At 42.5% G+C, this 21,156-nt stretch overlaps 3 protein-coding genes and 1 long non-coding RNA gene across 15 annotated transcripts; 2 read left to right on the top strand and 2 right to left on the bottom strand.

The window, feature by feature from the left end:
* The first annotated feature begins 253 nt into the window (after positions 1-253).
* On the top strand, positions 254-9,572 carry LOC114451898 (SUN domain-containing protein 1-like). 11 transcript variants are annotated; one of them, XM_028430865.1, is made up of 21 exons: positions 254-515; positions 1,960-2,136; positions 2,214-2,401; positions 2,497-2,523; positions 2,593-2,853; positions 3,135-3,257; positions 3,511-3,657; positions 4,051-4,110; positions 5,314-5,371; positions 5,552-5,598; positions 5,855-6,075; positions 6,176-6,445; positions 6,509-6,601; positions 6,679-6,749; positions 6,823-6,967; positions 7,065-7,349; positions 7,458-7,542; positions 7,628-7,743; positions 7,828-7,995; positions 8,067-8,159; positions 8,987-9,572. In XM_028430865.1, the coding sequence occupies exons 2-21, from the start codon at positions 2,033-2,035 to the stop codon at positions 9,101-9,103; spliced, it is 2,679 nt and encodes an 892-aa protein (XP_028286666.1). In that variant the 5' UTR covers positions 254-515; positions 1,960-2,032; the 3' UTR covers positions 9,104-9,572. The 11 variants fall into 11 exon arrangements, with proteins under 11 accessions (XP_028286666.1, XP_028286670.1, XP_028286667.1 ...); XM_028430869.1 differs by having other exon boundaries at positions 2,261-2,401; XM_028430866.1 differs by lacking the exon at positions 254-515 and adding an exon at positions 930-1,027.
* On the bottom strand, positions 5,020-7,831 carry LOC114451901 (uncharacterized). The gene is made up of 3 exons (XR_003672220.1): positions 7,427-7,831; positions 7,316-7,343; positions 5,020-7,244 (listed from the first exon to the last, which is right to left on the bottom strand). It is a non-coding gene; the product is annotated as an uncharacterized LOC114451901 (long non-coding RNA).
* Positions 9,573-11,244: 1,672 nt separating the features above from the next.
* LOC114451617 (phytanoyl-CoA hydroxylase-interacting protein-like) lies at positions 11,245-14,989 on the top strand. The gene is made up of 6 exons (XM_028430381.1): positions 11,245-11,317; positions 13,177-13,373; positions 13,460-13,634; positions 13,783-13,900; positions 13,992-14,154; positions 14,615-14,989. Exons 1-6 carry the CDS (start codon positions 11,245-11,247, stop codon positions 14,987-14,989), a joined length of 1,101 nt encoding a protein of 366 aa, XP_028286182.1.
* Positions 14,990-15,656: 667 nt separating this feature from the next.
* LOC114451899 (microfibril-associated glycoprotein 4-like) lies at positions 15,657-17,144 on the bottom strand. Of its 2 annotated transcripts, none has more exons than XM_028430873.1 (7): positions 17,105-17,144; positions 16,908-16,933; positions 16,664-16,819; positions 16,493-16,531; positions 16,308-16,404; positions 16,054-16,194; positions 15,657-15,981 (listed from the first exon to the last, which is right to left on the bottom strand). In XM_028430873.1, the coding sequence occupies exons 2-7, from the start codon at positions 16,911-16,913 to the stop codon at positions 15,728-15,730; spliced, it is 693 nt and encodes a 230-aa protein (XP_028286674.1). In that variant the 5' UTR covers positions 16,914-16,933; positions 17,105-17,144; the 3' UTR covers positions 15,657-15,727. The 2 variants fall into 2 exon arrangements, with proteins under 2 accessions (XP_028286674.1, XP_028286673.1); XM_028430872.1 differs by having other exon boundaries at positions 16,054-16,221.
* Positions 17,145-21,156: the final 4,012 nt, after the last annotated feature.

Raw genomic sequence — 21,156 nt, forward strand, 5'->3', positions numbered from 1 at the left:
ATGCGATGCCCATCTACTTCCGCATCCGCCAAAAGATCGCCGTTTACTGGCACCTTTTATTTTGAAATGATGAAGTGTTTTTTTTTGCATATCACGCCGGTGCACAAATATATTGCTTTTATAAAGATACATTTCCCATTTAAGTTTTATTAACCTTTAAAATAATAATAATATTTTTTATAAAGTTTTCGCCAGAGTCATTCACCCCTCCCACCGCGCGGGGGCAACAATCACTGTTGTCGCTATAAAAACCGCACAGCACGAAGCAGAAATTCCAGGGTACCCGGCTGTTTATTCGTAACTTGTCTTTAAGTTTGTTAGTTGACAAATAGGAAAAAATGTCTCTCTGAAATGAATATATGCAAAGAAGAGTTTATAGCCGCTGCGCCAATAGACAAAAGACGCCGTTTAACAGAAATTTGAACTAAACAGTATTTGTTTGATACTTGTTCAGCCAACTATTTCGTCTGATCTGTTCTTTGAGTGGTTCCAGCTCGTCGGAAGCTCCGCTGTGGGTAAGTGCTCTGTTCTTGCGCTGTTCTTGTGCTCCTATTTCAGATTTTACTGCGGCAGATGGGTAGCTAAAGCTAACTTTAGCAAGTGCACTGTTCTTTTTTCGCGGCGCTCCGCCCGTCTCGGAGTTTCATTGGTCCGCAACGTCGTCATTCCTCTGAGCTCTACGCTGATTGGCTGGGAGATGACAGACAGTTATTAAATGGCTGCTGACACGTGGGTGTGTGAATCTACCATAATGATAAATTAATGTAGAAAAATAATATCAGCGAAAAATTATCGTGTTTATTACTATGTTATTGGAATTTATTTGTATCTTTTTAACTTATGAGCCTGGATAATGGTACAAATATGAGAATGTAATTACTTTATTCTTGATAATAAGCCAAGTCTCTGGTAATCCAGAGACTTAGCTTGGCCGCTCAGAGGGAGTGTCTGCAAGGTTCAGGTGAGCTGCAGCTGCTGTCACAGGTGGATTAAGTGAAACCACGGTGTTCACCTGCAGCTGCTGTTGGTAAGTTCCTGCTACAGTTTTCCCGTAGTTTGTCCGATCTGTGCTAATCTTCTTCCACATGTTGAACGTGCTTATTTTCTGGGCTAGGCTGATCATGGTACATGTTCTACAAATAGCTATAGAATTGCATCATGCACAAAAAAAGATAAAACTGCCAGTCGGCAATATCAGAAAACTAAAAACGTATTAAATGAAAAGGTAATCAAATAAATCTGATATTTCTACAGGAAGAAAAATCCCAGAAATTGGTGGATTTCTTTGTCTTGGTGTAAATATGTTTTGTATTTATTGTATTGATAATCTCTGTACTTGTTGTGATGTCACAGTGTGTGGGCGGGGTCTATTTGGCTCACTGACCCACAGCTCAAACGGGAAGTCTAAGCAGGTTTAAAGGTGAACTTGAACTGCTGTCATGCAGTTTGCTGTGTATGCGTTCACTTCCTACTGTGTGTTTGTTTGTTAATGTTATTGGTGATGTGTGTACATGGTGGCTCTTGTTCCTGTAATGATAGACGAGGATGTGGATCTGCAGAGCTGGGGCTGGACTGACCTGTGTGTATCTTCAGCCTCATCCTACTACTGTGTGTTCTGTCGTGTCCGTGGTGTCTTCTTCTGTAGTGTTAGTGCTTGTTGGTATGTAGGTCAGGTTGGCTCAGTGTCTGATAAGGTTACAAGGATTTGTGCAGAGCTGTGTGTGTGTTGTGATCAGGCTGAAAGTGAACACTGCTGTGTGTTGTGAAGCTGTGATTGATCAATATATCAGGATGTTGTGTTTTTCTGCATTTTTATGGAAATCTTTCTCAGCAAAAACGCTAAAGTTTCAGTTTTTCTTTGACACACATCCAGTGATTGCACCTTCATGTGTAGTTGCTGTGTTTTACCCTTAGGTGGCAGGTCGGTTGACTGTCTTTTGCACCTTTTCTCCCTGTCAGCTCCAGCTACTTTTCATTGGTGTCAGACTCTGAAAAGGAGCAGCCCACTGTCTCCTTTGATCAGACAGGAGCCATGTCCAGACGCAGCCTGCGGATCGATGATGGCCTGTTGGACCGCAGTCTGCCGCACAGCAGCGCCTCCTTCAGTGTGGGAGGAGGCAGCTGGAGGAGCAGCAGGTAGGTCAGGAAGTCTGAGACCCTGTCTTTTCTTCACATCTGTTCTTTCCTATTTTTTAATTTTCTTCCCTCTTCAGGTCATTGAATTCTCGTCGTTCTCAGCAGCATTCTGTCTCCTGCTCAGAGTCCCTCCTCCACACTCCTCGTAAACCAGCTAGCCTACACAACAGCAGCCTCCACAGCATGGCATCTGATGCCTCCCTGCTTTCCTCACTGCTGGATGAGTCCTCGGTCCATGAGGCTACAGTGGTGGACAACTTCTGGGGTATGGTTTCCCCTTAACTCCTTTGTCCTCCCTCTGTCTCTTTTCGCTTATGAAGTTAGACATGCAGAAGTTTTAATGCTCATTTCTGTCCTCAGGTTTGGACCATGATTTGGATCCCAAAGGTGAGTTCATACTCCTGTTTTCTGTTGGACTTAATCAAAACAAAGTCTCTTTTCTCCTCTCTGTTGCAGAAAACACCATTTTAGCGGAGCAGAGCAGCATTGTGGCTAACAGCACTCTGATTGGTTCAGAAAACCACTGTGCCAAACACCCAGTCCAGACGCTCAGCAGAGTTTACTGTAAAGACTGTGAGCTTCATTCCAACAGTAAGGAGTCTGCCTCCTCCAAATACACCTCCTCATTAGTAAAGATGGGACCAGGAGGATCCCATCCTGGAGACTCGGAAGGTTCCACCATCTACGGCAGGGATCGTAACCGCAAGAGTAGAATAGGTGAGGACTCCTTCTCCTCCTTCTAGATGTCTGGAATGGTATAGTTCATGCTTTTACTGTCAGTGAGTGATCACTAATAATAATGATGTGCTTGGGGTTATTGCATAAAGCTGTAAGATGTTACAAGTGGATTGTTTTGTAGCTGGACAAACTGGACTTTCAGAGCCTCAGTTTGTTTTCGAAAGTCATGGCTCCTCTTTCATTTTCTGCAGCTTGAGGTCAATGTCTTCAGAACACTATGCCATGAGTCCAGTCTTTGAAAATGTGATTTTGTCTTTTAGCAGGTTTACTGTTTATGTGGGACTCTGGTGTGAATGTGTGCTGGAGGGCAGCAGCTGCTGTAATATCCCTGCTCACTGTGGTTTACCAACAGCTTCTGCTGCAGAAACCTCATGATGTGACAGGTAGAAAGACCTCTTGTGTTTATCAGCTGGGCAGGAAATTAACCAAGCTGACAAAGATCTAAAACTCAATTATAAACCTGTAGTTAACTTCCTGACCTGCTCTGTATGGTTCTACCATTTGTCAGTCACTCTACGAACATGTTTTGTATAAATCAATGTATGTAAATCCTCACTTCCTGTTTGATAACAACCAGCATGTGAATTCGCACTGAGGTATTACAGTTGCTTATGTTCCGAGGTTTGGCTTTTCCAGATGCGCTGCAGCTGTGGCTGGACTCCTCTGTGTTGTGGGTAAGGAGAGCCGCAGCCTCCCTTGTGTCTGTACTGATTCACAGCTGGCAGCTTTGTCAGGGGTCAAAGGTCACAGAGGACAACATCCAGACTGGTAGCCAAAATGGAGGTACTGACTCTGAGAGAGTCTTTATGGGAGGTGGTGGAATTTACGCGTTCACTTTTCCTATTTTGTTAGGCACTGGTGTCAGTCGTTCATGTGACAGCTTGTGAGGGTTTCACTTTGATCAGGTGTATCTGTGGTACTTCTGTAAACAGATGTTTGGGGCTCTTGATCTCATCATGACGTAGTTTTCCTGCTGTGTTTCCCTCTTAAACAAAAACAATGGGCCACACCCTTCACTTTGGCTGTTTCCTTGGCAAAATGCAAATCTCCCTCCCTCCATGCAGCTGCTGTTGGTCCTCAGCTCACAGGTCGGATGTGTACGCGGTGTTGACCTGCTGCTGTGACTGTCCCTTGGCTCCAGGTGAGTCCTGACTCTGTTTCCTCTCTTTGTTTCAGCTCAATCCAGACACTGTGGGGTCATGAGCCTGAAGGAGCCTCATTCCAATGGATCTCTATGTAAGTTGATATATAAGACCATATAACTGAGACCTCATCAAACTTAAATCTGCACATCTCAGTTAAACGAAATGTTTGCAGTAACAAGATTAATACACAAAAATAGGAAGCCAAGATTAACTCACCTGTGACCAGCAGTCACATGACAATAATTTAGCAAATGTTTGGCTGACCTGAGAAAAATGTACAGGTGATGCACAAAAACAGGTTTGTAGAGGGTTTGTGTTACTGTGCAAAAAACTGTCTTGAGTTCTCTCTGCTTGTAGCCATTGTGCTTTCTTTCCAGACAGGTGCAAGCTTGTTTAGTATCTCATTGATTTTAATTGTTTGTTTTTAATGCATAACTTCACATAAACAAACGGGTGCATTTTTACATGTCCATGAGTCAGGGAGGCGACCCAGTTTCTAGAGAAACATGTTAAACGCTCTGCCGCACTCTTGACTCAACAGGTGACGACTGTAAGGAGAAACAGCGCTCTGAGACGGATATGGTCAGCGCCTCTTCATCCTCACCTTCATGGTCGTCTCTGGTTTCCTATTTGTTGTGGTTTATATGGAGAGCTACTGTTTTCACAGGTTAAATAATTAAGACTGAACAACCTATTGTGGATTATTGTGTAGTCCTTAAATGGCATGATAACTATAGACACCTGTGATTCCTGTGGAGCTGCTGTTGTGATGCATACTCCTCTTTGCTCCTGCAGCTTCAAGTCTCTTTCAGCTGACTCACAGTGCAGCTTCAGCCCTCTGGCCTCTGACCAGGAAAATCTTTTCTGCTTTATGGAGCGCAGAACGCTCTGCAGGTTAATGCCGTCGTGTTTGTCGTGTGACTTATTGAAACTCTGATTCCTTAGCTTTCAGTGTTTGGATCCTCTTGTGGTTGTATTGGTGTAGTTTGTAGTAAGTTTCTGTAGTTTTGAAAGGTCACCCTCCTTCCTCTGCTCATCTTTTTTTTTTTTTTTTTTTTTTTTTTTTTTTTTTTACCTCTATGTGCAGTGTTGTAGATCAGTCATTGATCTGTGCCTTCTCTCCCTACCTGTTAGGTTGAGGTCAGAGCCCATGTGGACATGCTCTGTGCATCTTGTACTGTGGTAGCTGTAGTCTGACTAATCTTGTTTTCCTCATGCTTTACCTTTCCTGCAGCTGAAAAATCTCAATTTGTCCTCTGATGCAATTGATGTCTGTTTCATTGTGTGTCTCCAGGTCAGAGAGTAGGTGATGCATTCAGGTGGCTCTGCAGACGATGGCAGCACAAATCCTGGCAGGTTTTCACTACTTACTATCCAAGAATGTCTAAGCTGGAAAAATGTATTGAATTCCTTCAAAAAGTGAACTTTTAACACTGCATTTGTCCACTAAGCAGAGACACTGATACTGTTTCCTAAATCAATTCTCTTTTAATATGTGTAATAAATGTAAGATGTGTTTAATTTCCCTGCAGGTTTCCTCTCAGATTATTGATTGTCATCCTGCTGCTTCTCCTTTTTGGTGAGTTCCTACACTGTTTATTTACAGTTTATTAATCTTCTCATCCTAATTTATTTTTAGCACTGATTTAGTAATTGTAAAGGAAGATGTTATAGTAAGTGTTTTTTTTTTTTGTTTTTTAAATTTAAAGAGTGCATTTTTAGTGCTTCTACTCCAGTTTTTTTTTCCAGTGGAATGTACAGTGTTACTGTTAAAAGAACACTTCAGTGTAGTGAGCAAGTGCTAATAAACAGGACTCTTGGTTCTGTCTCTTCAGGCCTATGTTGGTTTGGTCCAGCTGGTTTGCAGTCCGTGTTTCTAGCTGTCCACTTTGCAGAGTGTAGGACGGCACTCTCCAACATTCCCGGTCTCTCGTCTGTCTATGGCATTGTGTCCTCTCGGAGCCAGTCAGCAGATGTTGCCACTGTGAAGGAGCTGAAGGAAGTCCAGCCCTACGTGGAGCCGCTCTACAGTCCACCCCCACAAACGGAGGAGAAGGTGCCAACAACACAGTTGCAAAGAGTCATCTTTTTTCATGCAGTGTAACTGGTAAAGATGGCCAGATTTTTGCTTCTGAAATGTGTGCATTGTTTTCCAGGAAGAGTTGGGCACAGCAGGTGACTCTGAGCGGCTCCTTCATCTGGAGCGAAGCTTGGCTGCGTTGTGGGATCATGTTGAAGTTGGAGGGCGACAAGCTGAACAGAGACACGGGGAGGTGCTGCAGCTCTATACTGAACTCCGGCAGCAGCAGCTTCATTCTGCTCAGAGCAGCAGTGACGGTGTGGAGCCATGGTTGAACTCCGTGTTGGACCATCAGCTGTCTGACCTCAGGAGACAATTGGATGAGGAGAGACAACAACGGGAACAGGTGAGACATCAGGATGGCCAGGAAAAGGTAAAAATTCCTGTCTTGATTGTTTTTTGTTTCTAGATGCGACAGCAGGAGTTACTGCAGCACCGGAGTCAGTCATCTCGTCTGGACCAACTCGAGCTGCAGCTACAGACACTGGTGGCCAACACACAGGTAGACTGCATGAATATGGAGTATTTGACTCTGCAGTTTATCGAGTAGTTCACAGGGTACTTGTTTCTGTTATACAGGAAGTGCAGCGGCGACATGAAGCTGCAACAGGAGCCTCGTCCTCTCCAACAACACTTCCTGCTGCATTTAGGTAATCTTCATGGTCAATCAAATTAATGAGTAATCCCTGAGCCTCTGATGTTGTCTTTTATTTTTCTCTCCAGTGTTGGTGTGGACCAGCAGTCCCATGATGCCTTACTGGCAGAGGTTAAGCGGTTGGAAGCTGCTCTGGACGAAGTCAGGCGGGTAGTTGAGGGTCTGTCAAAGTCTCAGGATGGCTGCCGACAACTCTCCAGAATCCAGCAGCTGGTGAGAGAGAGAGAGGACACACATCTTTAGCAATTATGAAACCAGCACTAGTAAAGGATTTTTATTAAAACCCTTGGTTGATTTGCTTCATGTTTAGATTTCAGTGGAGGTTTCCGCTCAGGTCCAGGAGCAGGTTAGATCTCTTGTCTACGGCAATCAGCTAACACCAGGGGGGAACACTGCCACCCTCCCAGAGTCACTCCTCCAGTGGCTGTCGCAGAGATATGTCAGCAGCGCAGACCTGCAGGCAGCACTTGCCTCGCTGGAGCAGAGCCTCCTGCAAAACATCAGCATGAAGCTGGCACAGCAGCACAATGAGGGGATGGACAAAGAGGCTGTTCTACACACCGCTGGGCATGTTGGGGCCACTGTAACTCTGGAGGTGAAATTAAAAAAAAAATAAAATAAATTAACATATTAGGCCTCCTGCCAGTGTGACCACTTTATTTCTGGAAAAACCTTGAGATGATGGTTGGCTCGTCTTTTCCAGGATGTCCATGTAATGGTGAAGAATGCTCTGCGGCTATTTTCTCAGGATCAAACTGGCATGGCTGACTTTGCTCTGGAGTCCGGAGGTCAGAAACAAACTGCTGTTATTCTCTCCAGTTTAATTATTGCCAAGTTCAGTGTGGAAAATATCTGTCTGTACTTGTCCAACAGGAGGCAGCATCCTGAGCACTCGCTGCTCTGAGACATACGAGACCAAGGCGGCTCTGCTCAGCCTGTTCAGCATTCCTCTCTGGTATTTCTCTCAGTCTCCACGAGCTGTAATCCAGGTAGACCTGTTAGAAACATCGTCACATAAGCCGTAGTTTCATTAGTAGTGACTCAGTTGCTCAGTCTGCCTGCTCGTCCTGCAGCCTGATGTCCATCCAGGAAACTGCTGGGCCTTCAGAGGCTCCAAAGGCTTCCTGGTGATCCGGCTCTCTATGAGGATCCTCCCCACTGCCTTTACCCTGGAACACATCCACAAAGCCCTGGCTCCTAGTGGGACACTGCGCAGCGCCCCTCAAGAGTTCAGCGTTTATGTAAGAGATGGTGTCATGTTGTCGGAAGAGGTTCTCTCGGATTTAAACGGGAAACAAAATCTTTTTTACAGGGTCTGGATGATGAGCATCAGGAGAAAGGAAAGCTGCTGGGCACTTACACCTATGATGAGGACGGAGAAGCTCTGCAGACTTTCCCTGTCACTGTGAGTCATTTTACACACACAGTCATGTCCAGTGTGTTTTACTCCCATCTAGTGGTCAGGCTTGGATTACAACCAACTGGGTAACCTTTCCTGCATGTCAAGCAGCACTTCACTGGTTTTAGAGCAAGTCTTTCTTGTATTTGTATTGATTTGTTAATTAAGTGCTACTGTCCAAATATGGCAGGGCCCCTTAGAAGCAGATCTGCTCCATATGTTGATTCTTGAATATAAAACAACAAATGCAACACATAGTCAAAACAAGATCAGCACTCTGATCATCACGCCTCCGTCCCACTGGACAGAGCAAACATTTGTACTTTACGTGCCCACAAGTTGGCCCACTGGCCCAGGCCATGTGCACACTGCCAGCTCACGTACCCGCACTGATGAGAGACAAGTGGAATTGGCTACACTTGCTCCACCAGAAGTGCTTGTGAGTGATTTTTCAAGATGCTCCATGTTTGTAAAGAATGATTGATTCTGAGCTAGACTGTACCTATGCATGGACAGCCTATAAGGCTAGCTAACTGTATAATGCTGCTGGCAGGGATTTTATTAATTTCTGGGAGTGGGCTAAACCGTGTATCCATTAACAAAACTTTTTACTGTCACTATTTACGTTATCTTGAGGTGACTGATGGCTGATTTAGCCATTCACATGCTGGTCACAAGCTGGCTTATGATATGCTTACGCTTCTATAATTCAGAATTAAGTTCTGTCCATTGATGTCCTGCTAGGCGCAGCGCCTAGATTAAATGTATGTAGTTCAAATTGAATGCTTGAGGGTAGAATAGAAAGTGTTCCTTTTTTTTTTTTTTTTCTCCAGGAGGAGAATGATGACACCTTCCAAATCATCGAGGTGCAGATTTTGTCTAACTGGGGCCACAAGGAGTACACATGCATGTACCGCTTCAGAGTGCATGGGACACCCAGCTCCATCTGAGCATCCAGTGTAGTCTGTATCCCCTCTATTTTAAAAAGAACACACACAAGCAATGTGGAGGCAATGGACTGTACTGGCTGCCTGCTAAACTGTGCCTGAGTACCTGCAGACCTGGAGTTGGGTGTTTTTGATCCAAGTGACCCCCCCCCCCCCCCCAAGTGTTGTTTTACTGTGGATGTGTACATTTTCAGTTGATATTTTTATATCGATATTTTAGTGTTTTTGTTGCTGTTGATTTTCATGTTTTACCACCGGTTACTTTTATTGCATCCATGTTGTCGACTAGTAATACAGCTGCAAACAAAATGTCAATGTTTAGATCGTTTTTGCAGTAATGCATTAATATATATATTTCTGTGAAACAGTCACATTAATTACAATCAAATTGTTTCTGGTGTGATGAAATATACCGCAGCACTTCAGCATCAGTGTGTGAACGAACAGCTGTTTTATTTATTTTTCAGGTTAATGGAGGATTATTTTTATTTTTGTTAATGGTTGTCTGAAAACTTTTTTTTATGTTTTTGTATGTGACCCATCATAATAAAGATGTATTTATTTGACGTTTTCTAAGGTATTATGAGACTTTGAGAGTTTGAACTGAGACTGCTGAGAAGTAAAGGTGTGGACTCGGGTCAAATGACACGTGTGTGTTAGCTGTCAGCACAGCAGTCAGTCAAATGGATCCTCAAACAACATGCAGTATGCAGACAATGCAGGTCAAAGATTACACACAGATGTATTCAATGCTCAGCTAACTTTAGCTTGTCGCTACAGCTTATTATCTCAACATTGCATGGATGTACTGCATCCAGTTTATATGTTACTGCCCCCACATCACAGCCTCAATGATGTAGACACACAGACGATACAGACTACTGTCTGCACAATCTCTAGCCAATGCATCAATGCATTCTGTCTAAATATTTGAGCAGTACACAAAAAAATAACTCACTGTTATATGAGGAGCAAACTACTTTTAAATGCATTTTATGCATGACTATAAGTGATTTACTGACATCTGTTTTCCAGCTTGGTTCTTTTATAGACGTTACAGTGAGTTTCACATTACAGCCTTATCGTTTACAAACCTTTGCTCTTTTACTAATGTAGAAAAGGGCCTTGATATAACAGACTAAACTTAATATTGTGGTAATCATTATAGTGCTAAAGAAATTAAAGGTCAACAAAGTCAGGTCAGATTTAGTTGCACAGTTTTATACATTTTGTGACTTAATTTGTCCTCGTTATTATCAAATGTGTGACAAATACAGATTTAAAAAGTATACATGATCTGTCATTTAAATTCAATTTTATTTATTATTCTGTTGTTAAAAGGACTTGAAGGGAATTTGGACTTGACTCAGGCTTGTCATTATTGACTTGGGACTTGAGGACAAAGACTTGAGACTTGCTTGAGACCAGATGGTGACTTGGTCCCACCTCTGGCTGCTAGAAAATATACTGTATCTACCAAGCTTTATTGTTAACCTTCCTATTATTTGAAATTGTGTGAGAAGAGTTATGTTTGTGTGGTGGAGCTGGGGAGACTGTAAGTAATCTTCTTATGTAAGCGCTCATTTAATTCACTTTTCAGCGCTGCCTCTAATCCTCCGCCTCCTCCCTCACCCACCATCATGTTTTAATCCACAGATGAAGACGTCACTGCTCTGTGAAGCAGGAAGCACTCCTCTATCATTAGGGCTCCACCAACAGACCTCTGTTTCATAATGAAATTATCTTTTATGAACCAGAAACTACATTTATTGTGAGAGCGTGGAACTTCTTGACTTAAGTGGAAACATTAGAGAAAGATTTCACTAGAGAAAATATTCAAAGCTTTTTCACAAAGTGGATTGACAGTAGTTTACACAACACACAGTTTAACCTTAGAACAGCTTAACATTAGCTGTATTAGAATATATAATACAGTATTTAATGCTACATATGACTCCTTCATTCTCTCTCTCTCTCTCTCTCTCTCTCTCCTTGATCATCCCATGATGTCATTAAAGCAGAGAAAGCGAGAGAGAATGGTAGAGGGAGCCACGCTCAGACTGAAGCAGCTCTGTTGCTATTAAACTGGATGATTCTTCTCTGTTGACCGTTCTGAGGTTTTCTTGTTCGGCTGTGGATTGAACATGACGGAGCCTCACAGAAGCCTGAACAGTCCCACTGTGGAACTGAAGAGTCTGCAGCTGGGTGACCGCCAAGGTCAGTGTGTGTCATTTTACAATGAATGATCTTAGAAAGATCATTCATTTTTTTGCGTGAAAACTTGGCTTCACATTATGACTTTACAGTTAGATTAGTCTCCAAGAATATAACGCATATTGTACATAAGTGTGCAAAAGGGTGGAATCATGTTGTGTGTCTTGTGCCCAGTGATTTTAATTCAAAACTGGATGCCTGCTGGATGATCAAACACATCACCACATCATGGAGAGGCTGCTGTCTCTCTGTAGTAGCAGATTGTTGTTGAGCTGCTGAAGGTCTTCATCATGATGGCTGATGCCATAATCACTTTCTGAGTACAGATTTGTATTTTATGTTAATGTGCGCTTAGACATTCCATGCTTTAAAGGGTCAGAAAATGCTGCCTAGAGTCATTCTAGCTGTGAGGCGTTCAGGGGAACCAGGGCGAGGAAGAAAACGGGTTGCTCCGTTGATTCTGTTGTTCAGATGAAACCTGCTGTGCTGAGAATCACAAAAACTGCTTCAACATTACAGAGAAACTGAAACTTTATTCCAGTTCGCACAAGTAACTCGCCAGCCAAGGCCTTGAAATGGACTTGACTTCACAAAGAAGAAAGACTTTGGTAACTTTATGTAAATACAGGTAATTTGTGTGACATTGCTGCGATTTGAATAAGAATGTAAATGTGACAGAACAGAACAAAGAACAAGTCAGCAGCAAAATTAGATTGCAGGTTATTTGTGACCAGCACCTCTGTTTTCACAAAAATAAAAAAAATATCTAAGAAATCCCGACTGAACTTCACAATCACAACAGCTCTAAATGACACAGAAAATGAATAAATAGATCAGGACTAAAAAATATGAAAAAATGAAACACCGTGGGACTAAAACACTCGAGTGTAGTAGAGCTAAAATAAAAAGAGAATCTAAATGAATCTAAAATGCTTAAGATTAAGCAGATAAAGTTTCTCATTTTAGCACAACCACAGGGGTGAAGGGATGTGACCATGTGTGACTACTGCTCCTGTTTGTCAGGAAGTTTGGCAGCAGAGCATCAGCCTGCTCAATCTCCAAATCACTGTGGCTAATTACCTTCCCAAGAGGACTGAATAGATGCTTCACCACCTCCTTTCACTGACAGGATGGAGTGATGAAGAGGAGGAGGGTGGAAGAAAGTCTTTTCTCTGCTTTGGTGGTGTCTGTTTTTCTGACAGTGGTTTTATATAACTGTGAGTTCAGCCAGTCAGGAGCTTCTTTTAGCCTCTGGGTGTTTTGTAAATGTGGCCTCAGGGCTGTGGACTTACTCGTGTCCTCTTCGCCAGAAGTGGTGCTGCAGTCTGAACTGTCCTCGCCTCCTCAACAGGCTCCTTGTTCAGACGGTGAGCTCTCAGCGTCTCTGCTGACTGAAGCCTTTTGTCCACTCAGCCTGAAAAGATGCAGAATCCGAGGAGGGAGGGATGAAGAGTCAGAGCAGAGATGAATAAAGAGGGAGAGACAGAGCAGGCCTTCACACTCAACCATTATCGTAACAAATGTATTTAAAATTATTACAATTCATTGTGTGGGGAGGCAGCTGTGACAACATAAAAACAACGCAGAATATGATTCACTTAATGGGTCAATCCCTCACTCTGATAATCTCCTTACATCACGGAAGAGTCCCCCTCCCTCACAGCAGATGATGCACTGAACTGTTGCTCATCTTAATCTTTTAGCTGTAGCTCAACAGGCTTAAGCTTCAATAAACCAACAGTGGGATGATAGCTCCACTTATTGGTGTTGCAACACATTGATACATTGACTACAAAGATGGGGTTCAAATCCCCAGAAAAGGCTTGGAGTTCTGAACGTTAACACGCTTCACTATTCTCCAGGCACAGCATCTGCAGACAGCGGCATCGGGGACGTGGATGACCTGCCGGTTCCTCAACAGATCCGGATCAGTAACATCACCTGTGATTCTTTTAAGATCAGCTGGGACATGGACAGCAAAGGCCAAGACAGGATCACACACTACTTCATCGACCTCAACAAGAAGGAGAACAAAGGCTCCAACAAGTTCAAACACAAGGTAGGTGTGATAAAGTCTCTTAGCTGATCCTGGATTCCTTAATGGAATTCAACACTTCCAATTTTTACTGTCTCTTTTGTTTTTAGGATGTGCCAACTAAGCTGGTAGCGAAGACGGTTCCTCTCCCAATGACAGTCAGGGGTCACTGGTTCCTGAGTCCCCGCACAGAGTACACTGTGGCTGTCCAAACGGCTGCCAAACAGCCTGACGGTGACTACGCTGTCTCTCAGTGGAGCGAGATCATCGAGTTTTGTACTGCAGGTAGGACAGGAGCACCAAGTAAACCACCTCCCCTGTCACACAGTCACAGTTTGGTGTTGTAGTATTGACATAATAATCTATTACCTTAAGCCAAGTGAGTCTCCACGGGAACCACTGAAAAGATCATGTGTAATCTGACTGTCTGCAGATTACTCCACCATCCACCTGAACCAGCTGCTGCAGAAAGCGGAGGCAATCGCTGGCAGGATGCTGCCATTCACTGTCTTCTACAGAAACCAGCAGAGGGAGTACTTCCAACAAGATAGGTGTGTCCTGTGCCTCTGGCTGCACAAAAACACTGCATGCAGTGGGTTTTAACACTGTGTGTGCTGTGAACAGCACATCTTATCGTTCCAGAGACGCCCAGTGTTGCCACATGTTGCCTTCAGTAAAAGACAATAGTGGGAGCCATGGATCGCCCATCAGTGGCAAACTGGAGGGAATTTTCTTCAGCTGCAACACAGAGTTCAACACAGGAAACCCCCCACATGACTCCCCATATGGACCTTACCGCTTCCAGGTACCTGAACGCACCATTCAGATCCTTTCATGTCAGCATTTATACATTTGGTGGTTGTCCTTGGAAACGGTTTGGTACTAACAAAACAATACATGCCATCTGTCACAAGCCAAGAAAGATCTTTGAAAGCCAGCAGGGTTCCTAGGAGGATGCAAGCCAAGAGTTCTCTGAAGTCTTCCACAGCAGCATTTACTTAGCTACATTTTGTTTTCATTTTAGAACGAACTGCTGGAAATTCAGTTTAAAATAAAATCAGAACAATTGCCCCTCATTGTTTTTTGGATAATGTTTTACTCAAACTGCCAACAAAAGAGACAAAAACTCTTTCGTTCTTCTGAGGGTGGAGTCCAAAATTTGGGCTGAAACAGGAAAAAAAACACCAAGTAGGGACCATAATGTTCCTTTACTGCAGAGTGTGGCTGCAAATTAAGCAACAATATGTGTATTTGTGTCTGTACAGATCAGAGCAGACCTTCTCTTCAACCAGAACACCAACGTGTACTTTGGGGATTTCTACTGCATGTATACATCGTACCATTATGTCATCATAGTCCTGGCTCCTGACGGCTCCAAAGGAGACACTTTCTGTAAAGGGAGGCTTCCGGCCCTGGACAGATCCAGAAACTGCTTCCTGTCATGCACCACAGAGGATGATGGCTCGCTGTCTTTCCGACACGCGCAGGACGTCATCCTGGAAGTGATCTACACAGAGCCAGTGGATTTGTCTCTGGGAACAGTGGCCCAGATCAGTGGGCATCAGCTAATGAGCCTTTCGACTGTCAATGCCAAGAAAGACCCAAGCTGCAAGATTTGCAACATCAGTGTGGGACGTTAATTTATAACTAGCTATCATCCTTAGTAGCTAACAGCTAGACTGCTAACCAAACTCACCACCACTCTTTGTGTTAATTAAAGGTCAGTTGAGTGCTAGCAGAGCCTGGAACAACACCTGATAGCAGTTCATAGTGGTCTGTACTGATCAAAGCAATGATGATGACAAGCAGGAGGTCAGGTCATGTATTCATGAGAGAAAGCTTGGACTTGGGAGGCTGTCTCCTTTTCTTTTTTTGTAACACAAACGTGTTTATTTTCACTCTAATCAAGTTGTTGTGCCTAAACCAACCAAATCTGTATTTGAGCACTGTCACATGATAAGAGGGTTATTTATTTCATCTTTATGCAAATATTCTGCTGCTAGTGAACTTCCACAAACCCTGTTAATGTGTCAAAGATTTGTTTTTGTACCTCACCCATTTTAGTTATATTCAGACTTAAAATGGTCCATACTTATGGACGTGACCGTTTTGAGTGACAGGCAGTTTCCTGCTTCCATGATCCAAACTCTGTGCATTGTGATACAGAATGTCTACCACAGAACACACCATCTCATGTAGCAGCTGCTAAAGATACAGTGACATCATAGCATTTTTGTTTGCTTCCCATTTATTGTCAACAGATAATGATAGATTTTAGAACCCTCCATCAAATGTCAGCAGGCTGCTCACAATCAACAACTGACAGGAGTGAGAAAAGAGAGCAGAGAATGACAGACATCTGATGTTCTGCTCTACTTTCATTGCACAGGCCGGATTTTCATGCTGATGGTCTTCAGGGAGTAGTCGTTTCCCTTCCAGTAGAACCACTCTACCCCCACAGCAAAGAGGGAGTTGTCAGCCCCCCAGCGATAAATACCATTGGGGTTGGCATGATGACAGGTATTGTACCAGAACGCCCCCACATATTTTCTGGCACAGTTGTCAGGCCAGAGATCCTGGTCTTTGTCAAACGTGCTGAACTTCTGCCCATTGTGAGAAGCTAAAGAGTCTCCTGCAGAAACAACACACAGAGTTTGAACAATGGCATTAAATGTAGTCTTTGAATACGTTGTTATTAACTCACCTGCCCCTCCATCAGTGAATCCAGATACCTGCAGTATGTATCCGTCACACTCAGCACCCACCTTGAATGAAGAGTAGCGAGCAAACACCTTCTTCCCTTCAAAGTCCTCCATGTCAACCAGCAATTCATATTTGTCTTTGTCTGTCAGGGAGTGCATGTTGTCAAGACCTACACACACACACAGGCACAGTGATGATGAAGAAACAAGAACTGTTTTGTAGGCAGCTGTTGATCAATGACTGAAACACACTCACCGAGCCAGTACTCTCCAGCTGCACTACCAAAGCCCATCTTGTAGACATTCCAGGGTCTGTAGAAGTTCACTGATCCATCCATCCTCCTCTGGATCACCTGCAGGAGGACAGATGGACTCAATACATCTGTTTGTTTTATAACAGGAGGTGATCAAGTTAAAAAAAGTCAGTCGACACAGGCTCACCGTCCAGCGTCCTCCTTTTGTATCCATGTCACAGTACACCTACACACACACACACACACACACACACACACATGTCATATTAACCATTTGATGGAAATATAACGCAATATAACTCAATATAACTCTGTAACAATGCTTTGATGTCATCAGAGCCTGTGTCCCAGAGTGTACCTGGACAGCAGACCTGTCTCCCATGGGATATATGGTGTACACTCCGCTGGGTTTACTTTTCTCTTGCTCGTAGATGTTGCTGCAGTCCAACGGCTGATCCAGCTTGTTGCAACTGCTCATTAATGGAGCCATGATGAGGATGAAGACAAACAAGAGCTGCAATGCAACAGATGACATGTTTTGCCAGGACACATTGATGTGGAAGTTAGTCTGGATTTTCAGTAACGTGTGTGTGTCTGTGTACCTTCATTGTCTGCTGGGATTAACACCCTGAATGATAAGAACATAAAAAGAAAACAAAACATTTGATAATTGTGAGAGATGTAAAATACATTTTTCAATCCAAACCATAATCATTCATAAATTAAGTAAGGTAACATAAAGTAGTTAAATAGTAAATATTCTTTCTCTTAAGTGTGATGTCTCCTGATCTGAACTCACCTGAAATCACTTCTTCTAAAACTTCAGTCACTGTCACCTTGCGTCTGCCCGCCTGTCATGGTATTACTGCTTTTATAGGTTGAGACAGCAGGAAGTACATCAAATAATAATAATACCCCCTGCAATACTGACACATATGCCAGGAAAGTGGACACGTGTTTATAATACCTTACATATGAAATCTGAAGCTGACAGAAACACCCAATGATATTTGTCTTTCACCAGTTCCTTCTCCTGTTCAAACAGACATCATTGTCACAAGTGTTAACACATTACCGGTACTGTTATTTTGATCATAAATGAAAGACTTCATTGATCCAGTTGTGGTGGGGTGTCCTCCCCTGCCCAGCCCTAAGCCCTCTCCTAATCAGGGTCAATTCATAAGGCACCTGTGAGTGCAGATCTCCCTCTCTGCCTCCTGCTCTGTCTCTGCTGTGGTGCTGAGGGCTGTATTGCTCATGAGGGGTTTGACATAAGCTTTGTTATATCCAGTGGCTCACCTGCACTACTGCTGTTTTGCCCTGTGTTGTGACTTTTGTTTCCCTCTGTTTGCCTTTGTGAGGCCTTAGTTAACCCTTGTGCCTTAATTTGAATTAGTTTCTTTGTATTTAGTTGTGGCTGGTAGATTTAGGTTCCTTTTGTTGCTTTTCGCCTTGCGTTTAGGTCCCTTTGTTTGGTTTAGGTGCCTTTAGTTATTTTTTCTTTGATTTATTTTCCTTCAATTAGTTTTCTAGCCAACTGAGTTACCTTATATGATTATGTTGTATTTTTTTGTTGTATTTTTTGTTTATTTGATGGTTTAATTTTGTTTCTTTTTGAGATTCTTTTCTTACCTAGGCAGAGTGCTACTGTGGGGAGGCTAGGCACCTGTGGTGAGGGCCCTTCACAAATTTTAATATGAGTTAATTCACAGGGACACTGTAGACTGCACTATTTTGCTGTGAGGTTGTCGTGGGTTTTGATTTACACCAAGGGTGAGTAGTGGTGGCACTCCTGGCACACCATTGTATAGTCTGCCTCTCTGCATGCGGCCTCGGCCTAGTGTTTTAGTTGAGTTTTAAGGAGTTGAAAATAGATTCTTGTTTTAAAATTACTTGCTAATTGTAATAAAGTATGTTTTAATTACTTTGGTCAGTTATTTTTATTATATATTTGGTCAGTATTTTTTTTTGATTAATTCCTTTTTTTTCCTCTTTCAGCAGTTTCATTTGTGGCAGTCCGGGCTTCCATTTTGTTATTATTAAATATATTTGTAAACCTTTTAACACACATCTCCGCCTCAGTAATGAACCCGTGTGTCTTACATTCATACTTCAAATAAATCTGTGTTAAGAATTTCCTGGAGTGCAAGTCTCCAGGTGGCGTTGTTGCAACCTTTTCTTCCCTGTCCCTTGCCGCACAGTCATACTTCTCCGCAGTTCAGATCTGATTAAATGACACTCTGCCAGTATGTGTAATCTTTCTCCAGGTCTTAGCACTCCTCACTCTGTCTTTTCTGCAGAAGTGGAATTTTGGTCTTGGTCTACAACCTGACAGTCCGTTCCTGTGCAGTTCCAGACTTTGCTAAATTGTTCACAAGTATCTTAGCTGTTGTCTCTCACTAGTTTTCTTTCAGGAGCCTTCAAAGTGTTCTGCTCTGTTTAAACTTCTTGATGATGCCTCTGAGTTCTTGAAAGTTAAAACAGACAAACACTTGTTAAACAGAATTGGGGAATAATCAGAAAAAGAACTATATTTTCATTATTATGAAATAATGTTGCAGCTGTGTTTGAAGAGGAACATCACGAGAAACTTTGGGCAATGTATCAGTATTCTGACACCTTTGTGGTCATGCAACAGTAAATACAGAGGTGTCCCTCCTTTTCTTAAATATTTGATCATAATGTTTGCCGTCAGTGTCTGGTTCCTGAACAACAACAAGCAGCACTTTGACACAATGAAATACACTGTTTTATTTTGACAAACACACACTTTAAAAATCTGAAGATCATTTATAGTTGTCAAGATTTCCAAGATGGCAGCCAAGACAGGTCTGTGTTCAGTGTCAGTGCCAGATTTGTGTTTTATGTGTGAGATTTTCTTCTCATTTGGGTTTTTATGAGTGGTACTCTGCAATATTAACAAACTCTCTGCAGAGGGGGTCTCTGGTGGATACATGGTCATCAGATGACATTGGATTGTCACTGGCACCTGTTGGAGTAGTAATAGCAAACAGTTAACATTGTTAGCTTCCACCTTCCATCTATTTCCTCCTGCCATTAGACTGGCCCCCTTCCAAACCCAACAGGAAGTCCGCCATTTTGAAGTTTGCAGCCATTTTTTAAAAAACTATAATCACATGACACTGGTTGGATTTCTTTGTGTAACTGTTGTATTTTATTAGATCATTTGAAGTATTTTGACGTGGCTATAGATCTTAAGTTGCAGAGTAGATGCCTTGGACTGAAATCAGGTTGGCTGCAGAGACGGAGGCCTCGTCTTTCCACTGTGAAAAGATTATAACAAACATGGTGGGGTGTAAGTGATTAGCCATACAAAGTTATTGTAACACCTGTGAACATGGGGTAAATGTGAACATGGGCAGTGAACACTTTGTCTTCAAAGTTCATGTGTTAAAGCAGAAATGTGCTCCTAGTGTGCAGCTATTTGCATTTTATTGACAAGTCACTGACAATAACTTCAAGTTGAACAGATTTCGGTGGTGGAGACCACCATGCAAACGACCGTCATTTAGCTGACGGTGACGTCAATCTGCTGTCTTGATGTTAACGTTAGCATGTAGCATGTAGCATATAGCCTAGCAAATAGTTGGCAAGTAGCCGCCAAATGAATGACAGCTTGATGAGGCCACACGTGACGTCCGTTGACGTGGAACCATATGGTTTATACCGGTAGTCTTCTTCAAAACTTTGCAGATATAAATGTATAATATCTAAATACTATAAATCATAATATTTATATGTTTGCTGTCGTGATTACTACCAATATGAAGTGCAATTTAAATATTAATACACAACTACTTAGAAAACAATATGAACAAACATGCACCAGGCAAAAGATTGACACAGATAAATATGTAGAAGATTTTGGAGATGAAGTATACATTAAACGAAGAAACCAAGTAAAAATAATAAACATTTATTTAGGTGAAATTGCTTTGTGAAATGCATGCGTTGTCGCAGGCAATTTACATAACCACGAGCGGGCCCGCAAGTTGCATTACTATGGTGGTGTCCCTACGAAAATGCCCCACATTGACTTTCTATGGAGACAGTTTTCCGTGGTACTACTTTTCGTGTCGGAGCCACGTAATGCAGTGTTAACAATCCGTGTGTATGTCATGTATTTCTGTGAGATCAGGTTGGACAAAGGAGAACACTGGACTTAAATAGACAAAGGAAACACAGGTGAAGCACATTAGGGCAGGGCGAACAATCACAAAGGTGGGAACACAGGGGAAGTAAAACACACAGACAAACACAAGAGAGACCGGACTTTCAGAATAAAACAGTAACGGGACAGAACCAAAGTAACTTCACAAAGAGCCAGAAACAGGACAACACAGGGAGAAAATAACCAGAAAACTAAGAATTAAATAACAAAACAAGAGAATAACCCAAGCCATAAATAACCAAATCGTGACAAAATGGGTCTGATAACGTCTCTTACAAGCTATGCTACTTCAAGATGCATAGTTTGATAACTATGAGAAGTTAACATTTCAGGATAGTGGCAGCTACAACATAATGTCAACTTCATCTCAGCTAATCATTTTTATAACTTTAAACAAAACAAAATGGTTACATAATGCTTGAGCCCATTCATTCTTATTGTCTCCTTGTTTTAGGGCTTCATTTCACTATTGATACAGCTTCCCCTTTTATGAGCACACACTTTCCCAGACTGGTGAATAACCCAAAAGATGGTAACATTAAGCATACATTTCTAGTTGTATTATTGTTATTGCTCTCATGAACTGTTGAGACTAATCCAGGCCCTGACGTACCTGCACAATGTTTTACAGCTGCAGATTTTATGTGTAGATTTGGTCT

This window comes from Parambassis ranga, chromosome 19, assembly GCF_900634625.1.
Source record: "Parambassis ranga chromosome 19, fParRan2.1, whole genome shotgun sequence".
NCBI lineage: Eukaryota > Metazoa > Chordata > Actinopteri > Ambassidae > Parambassis > Parambassis ranga.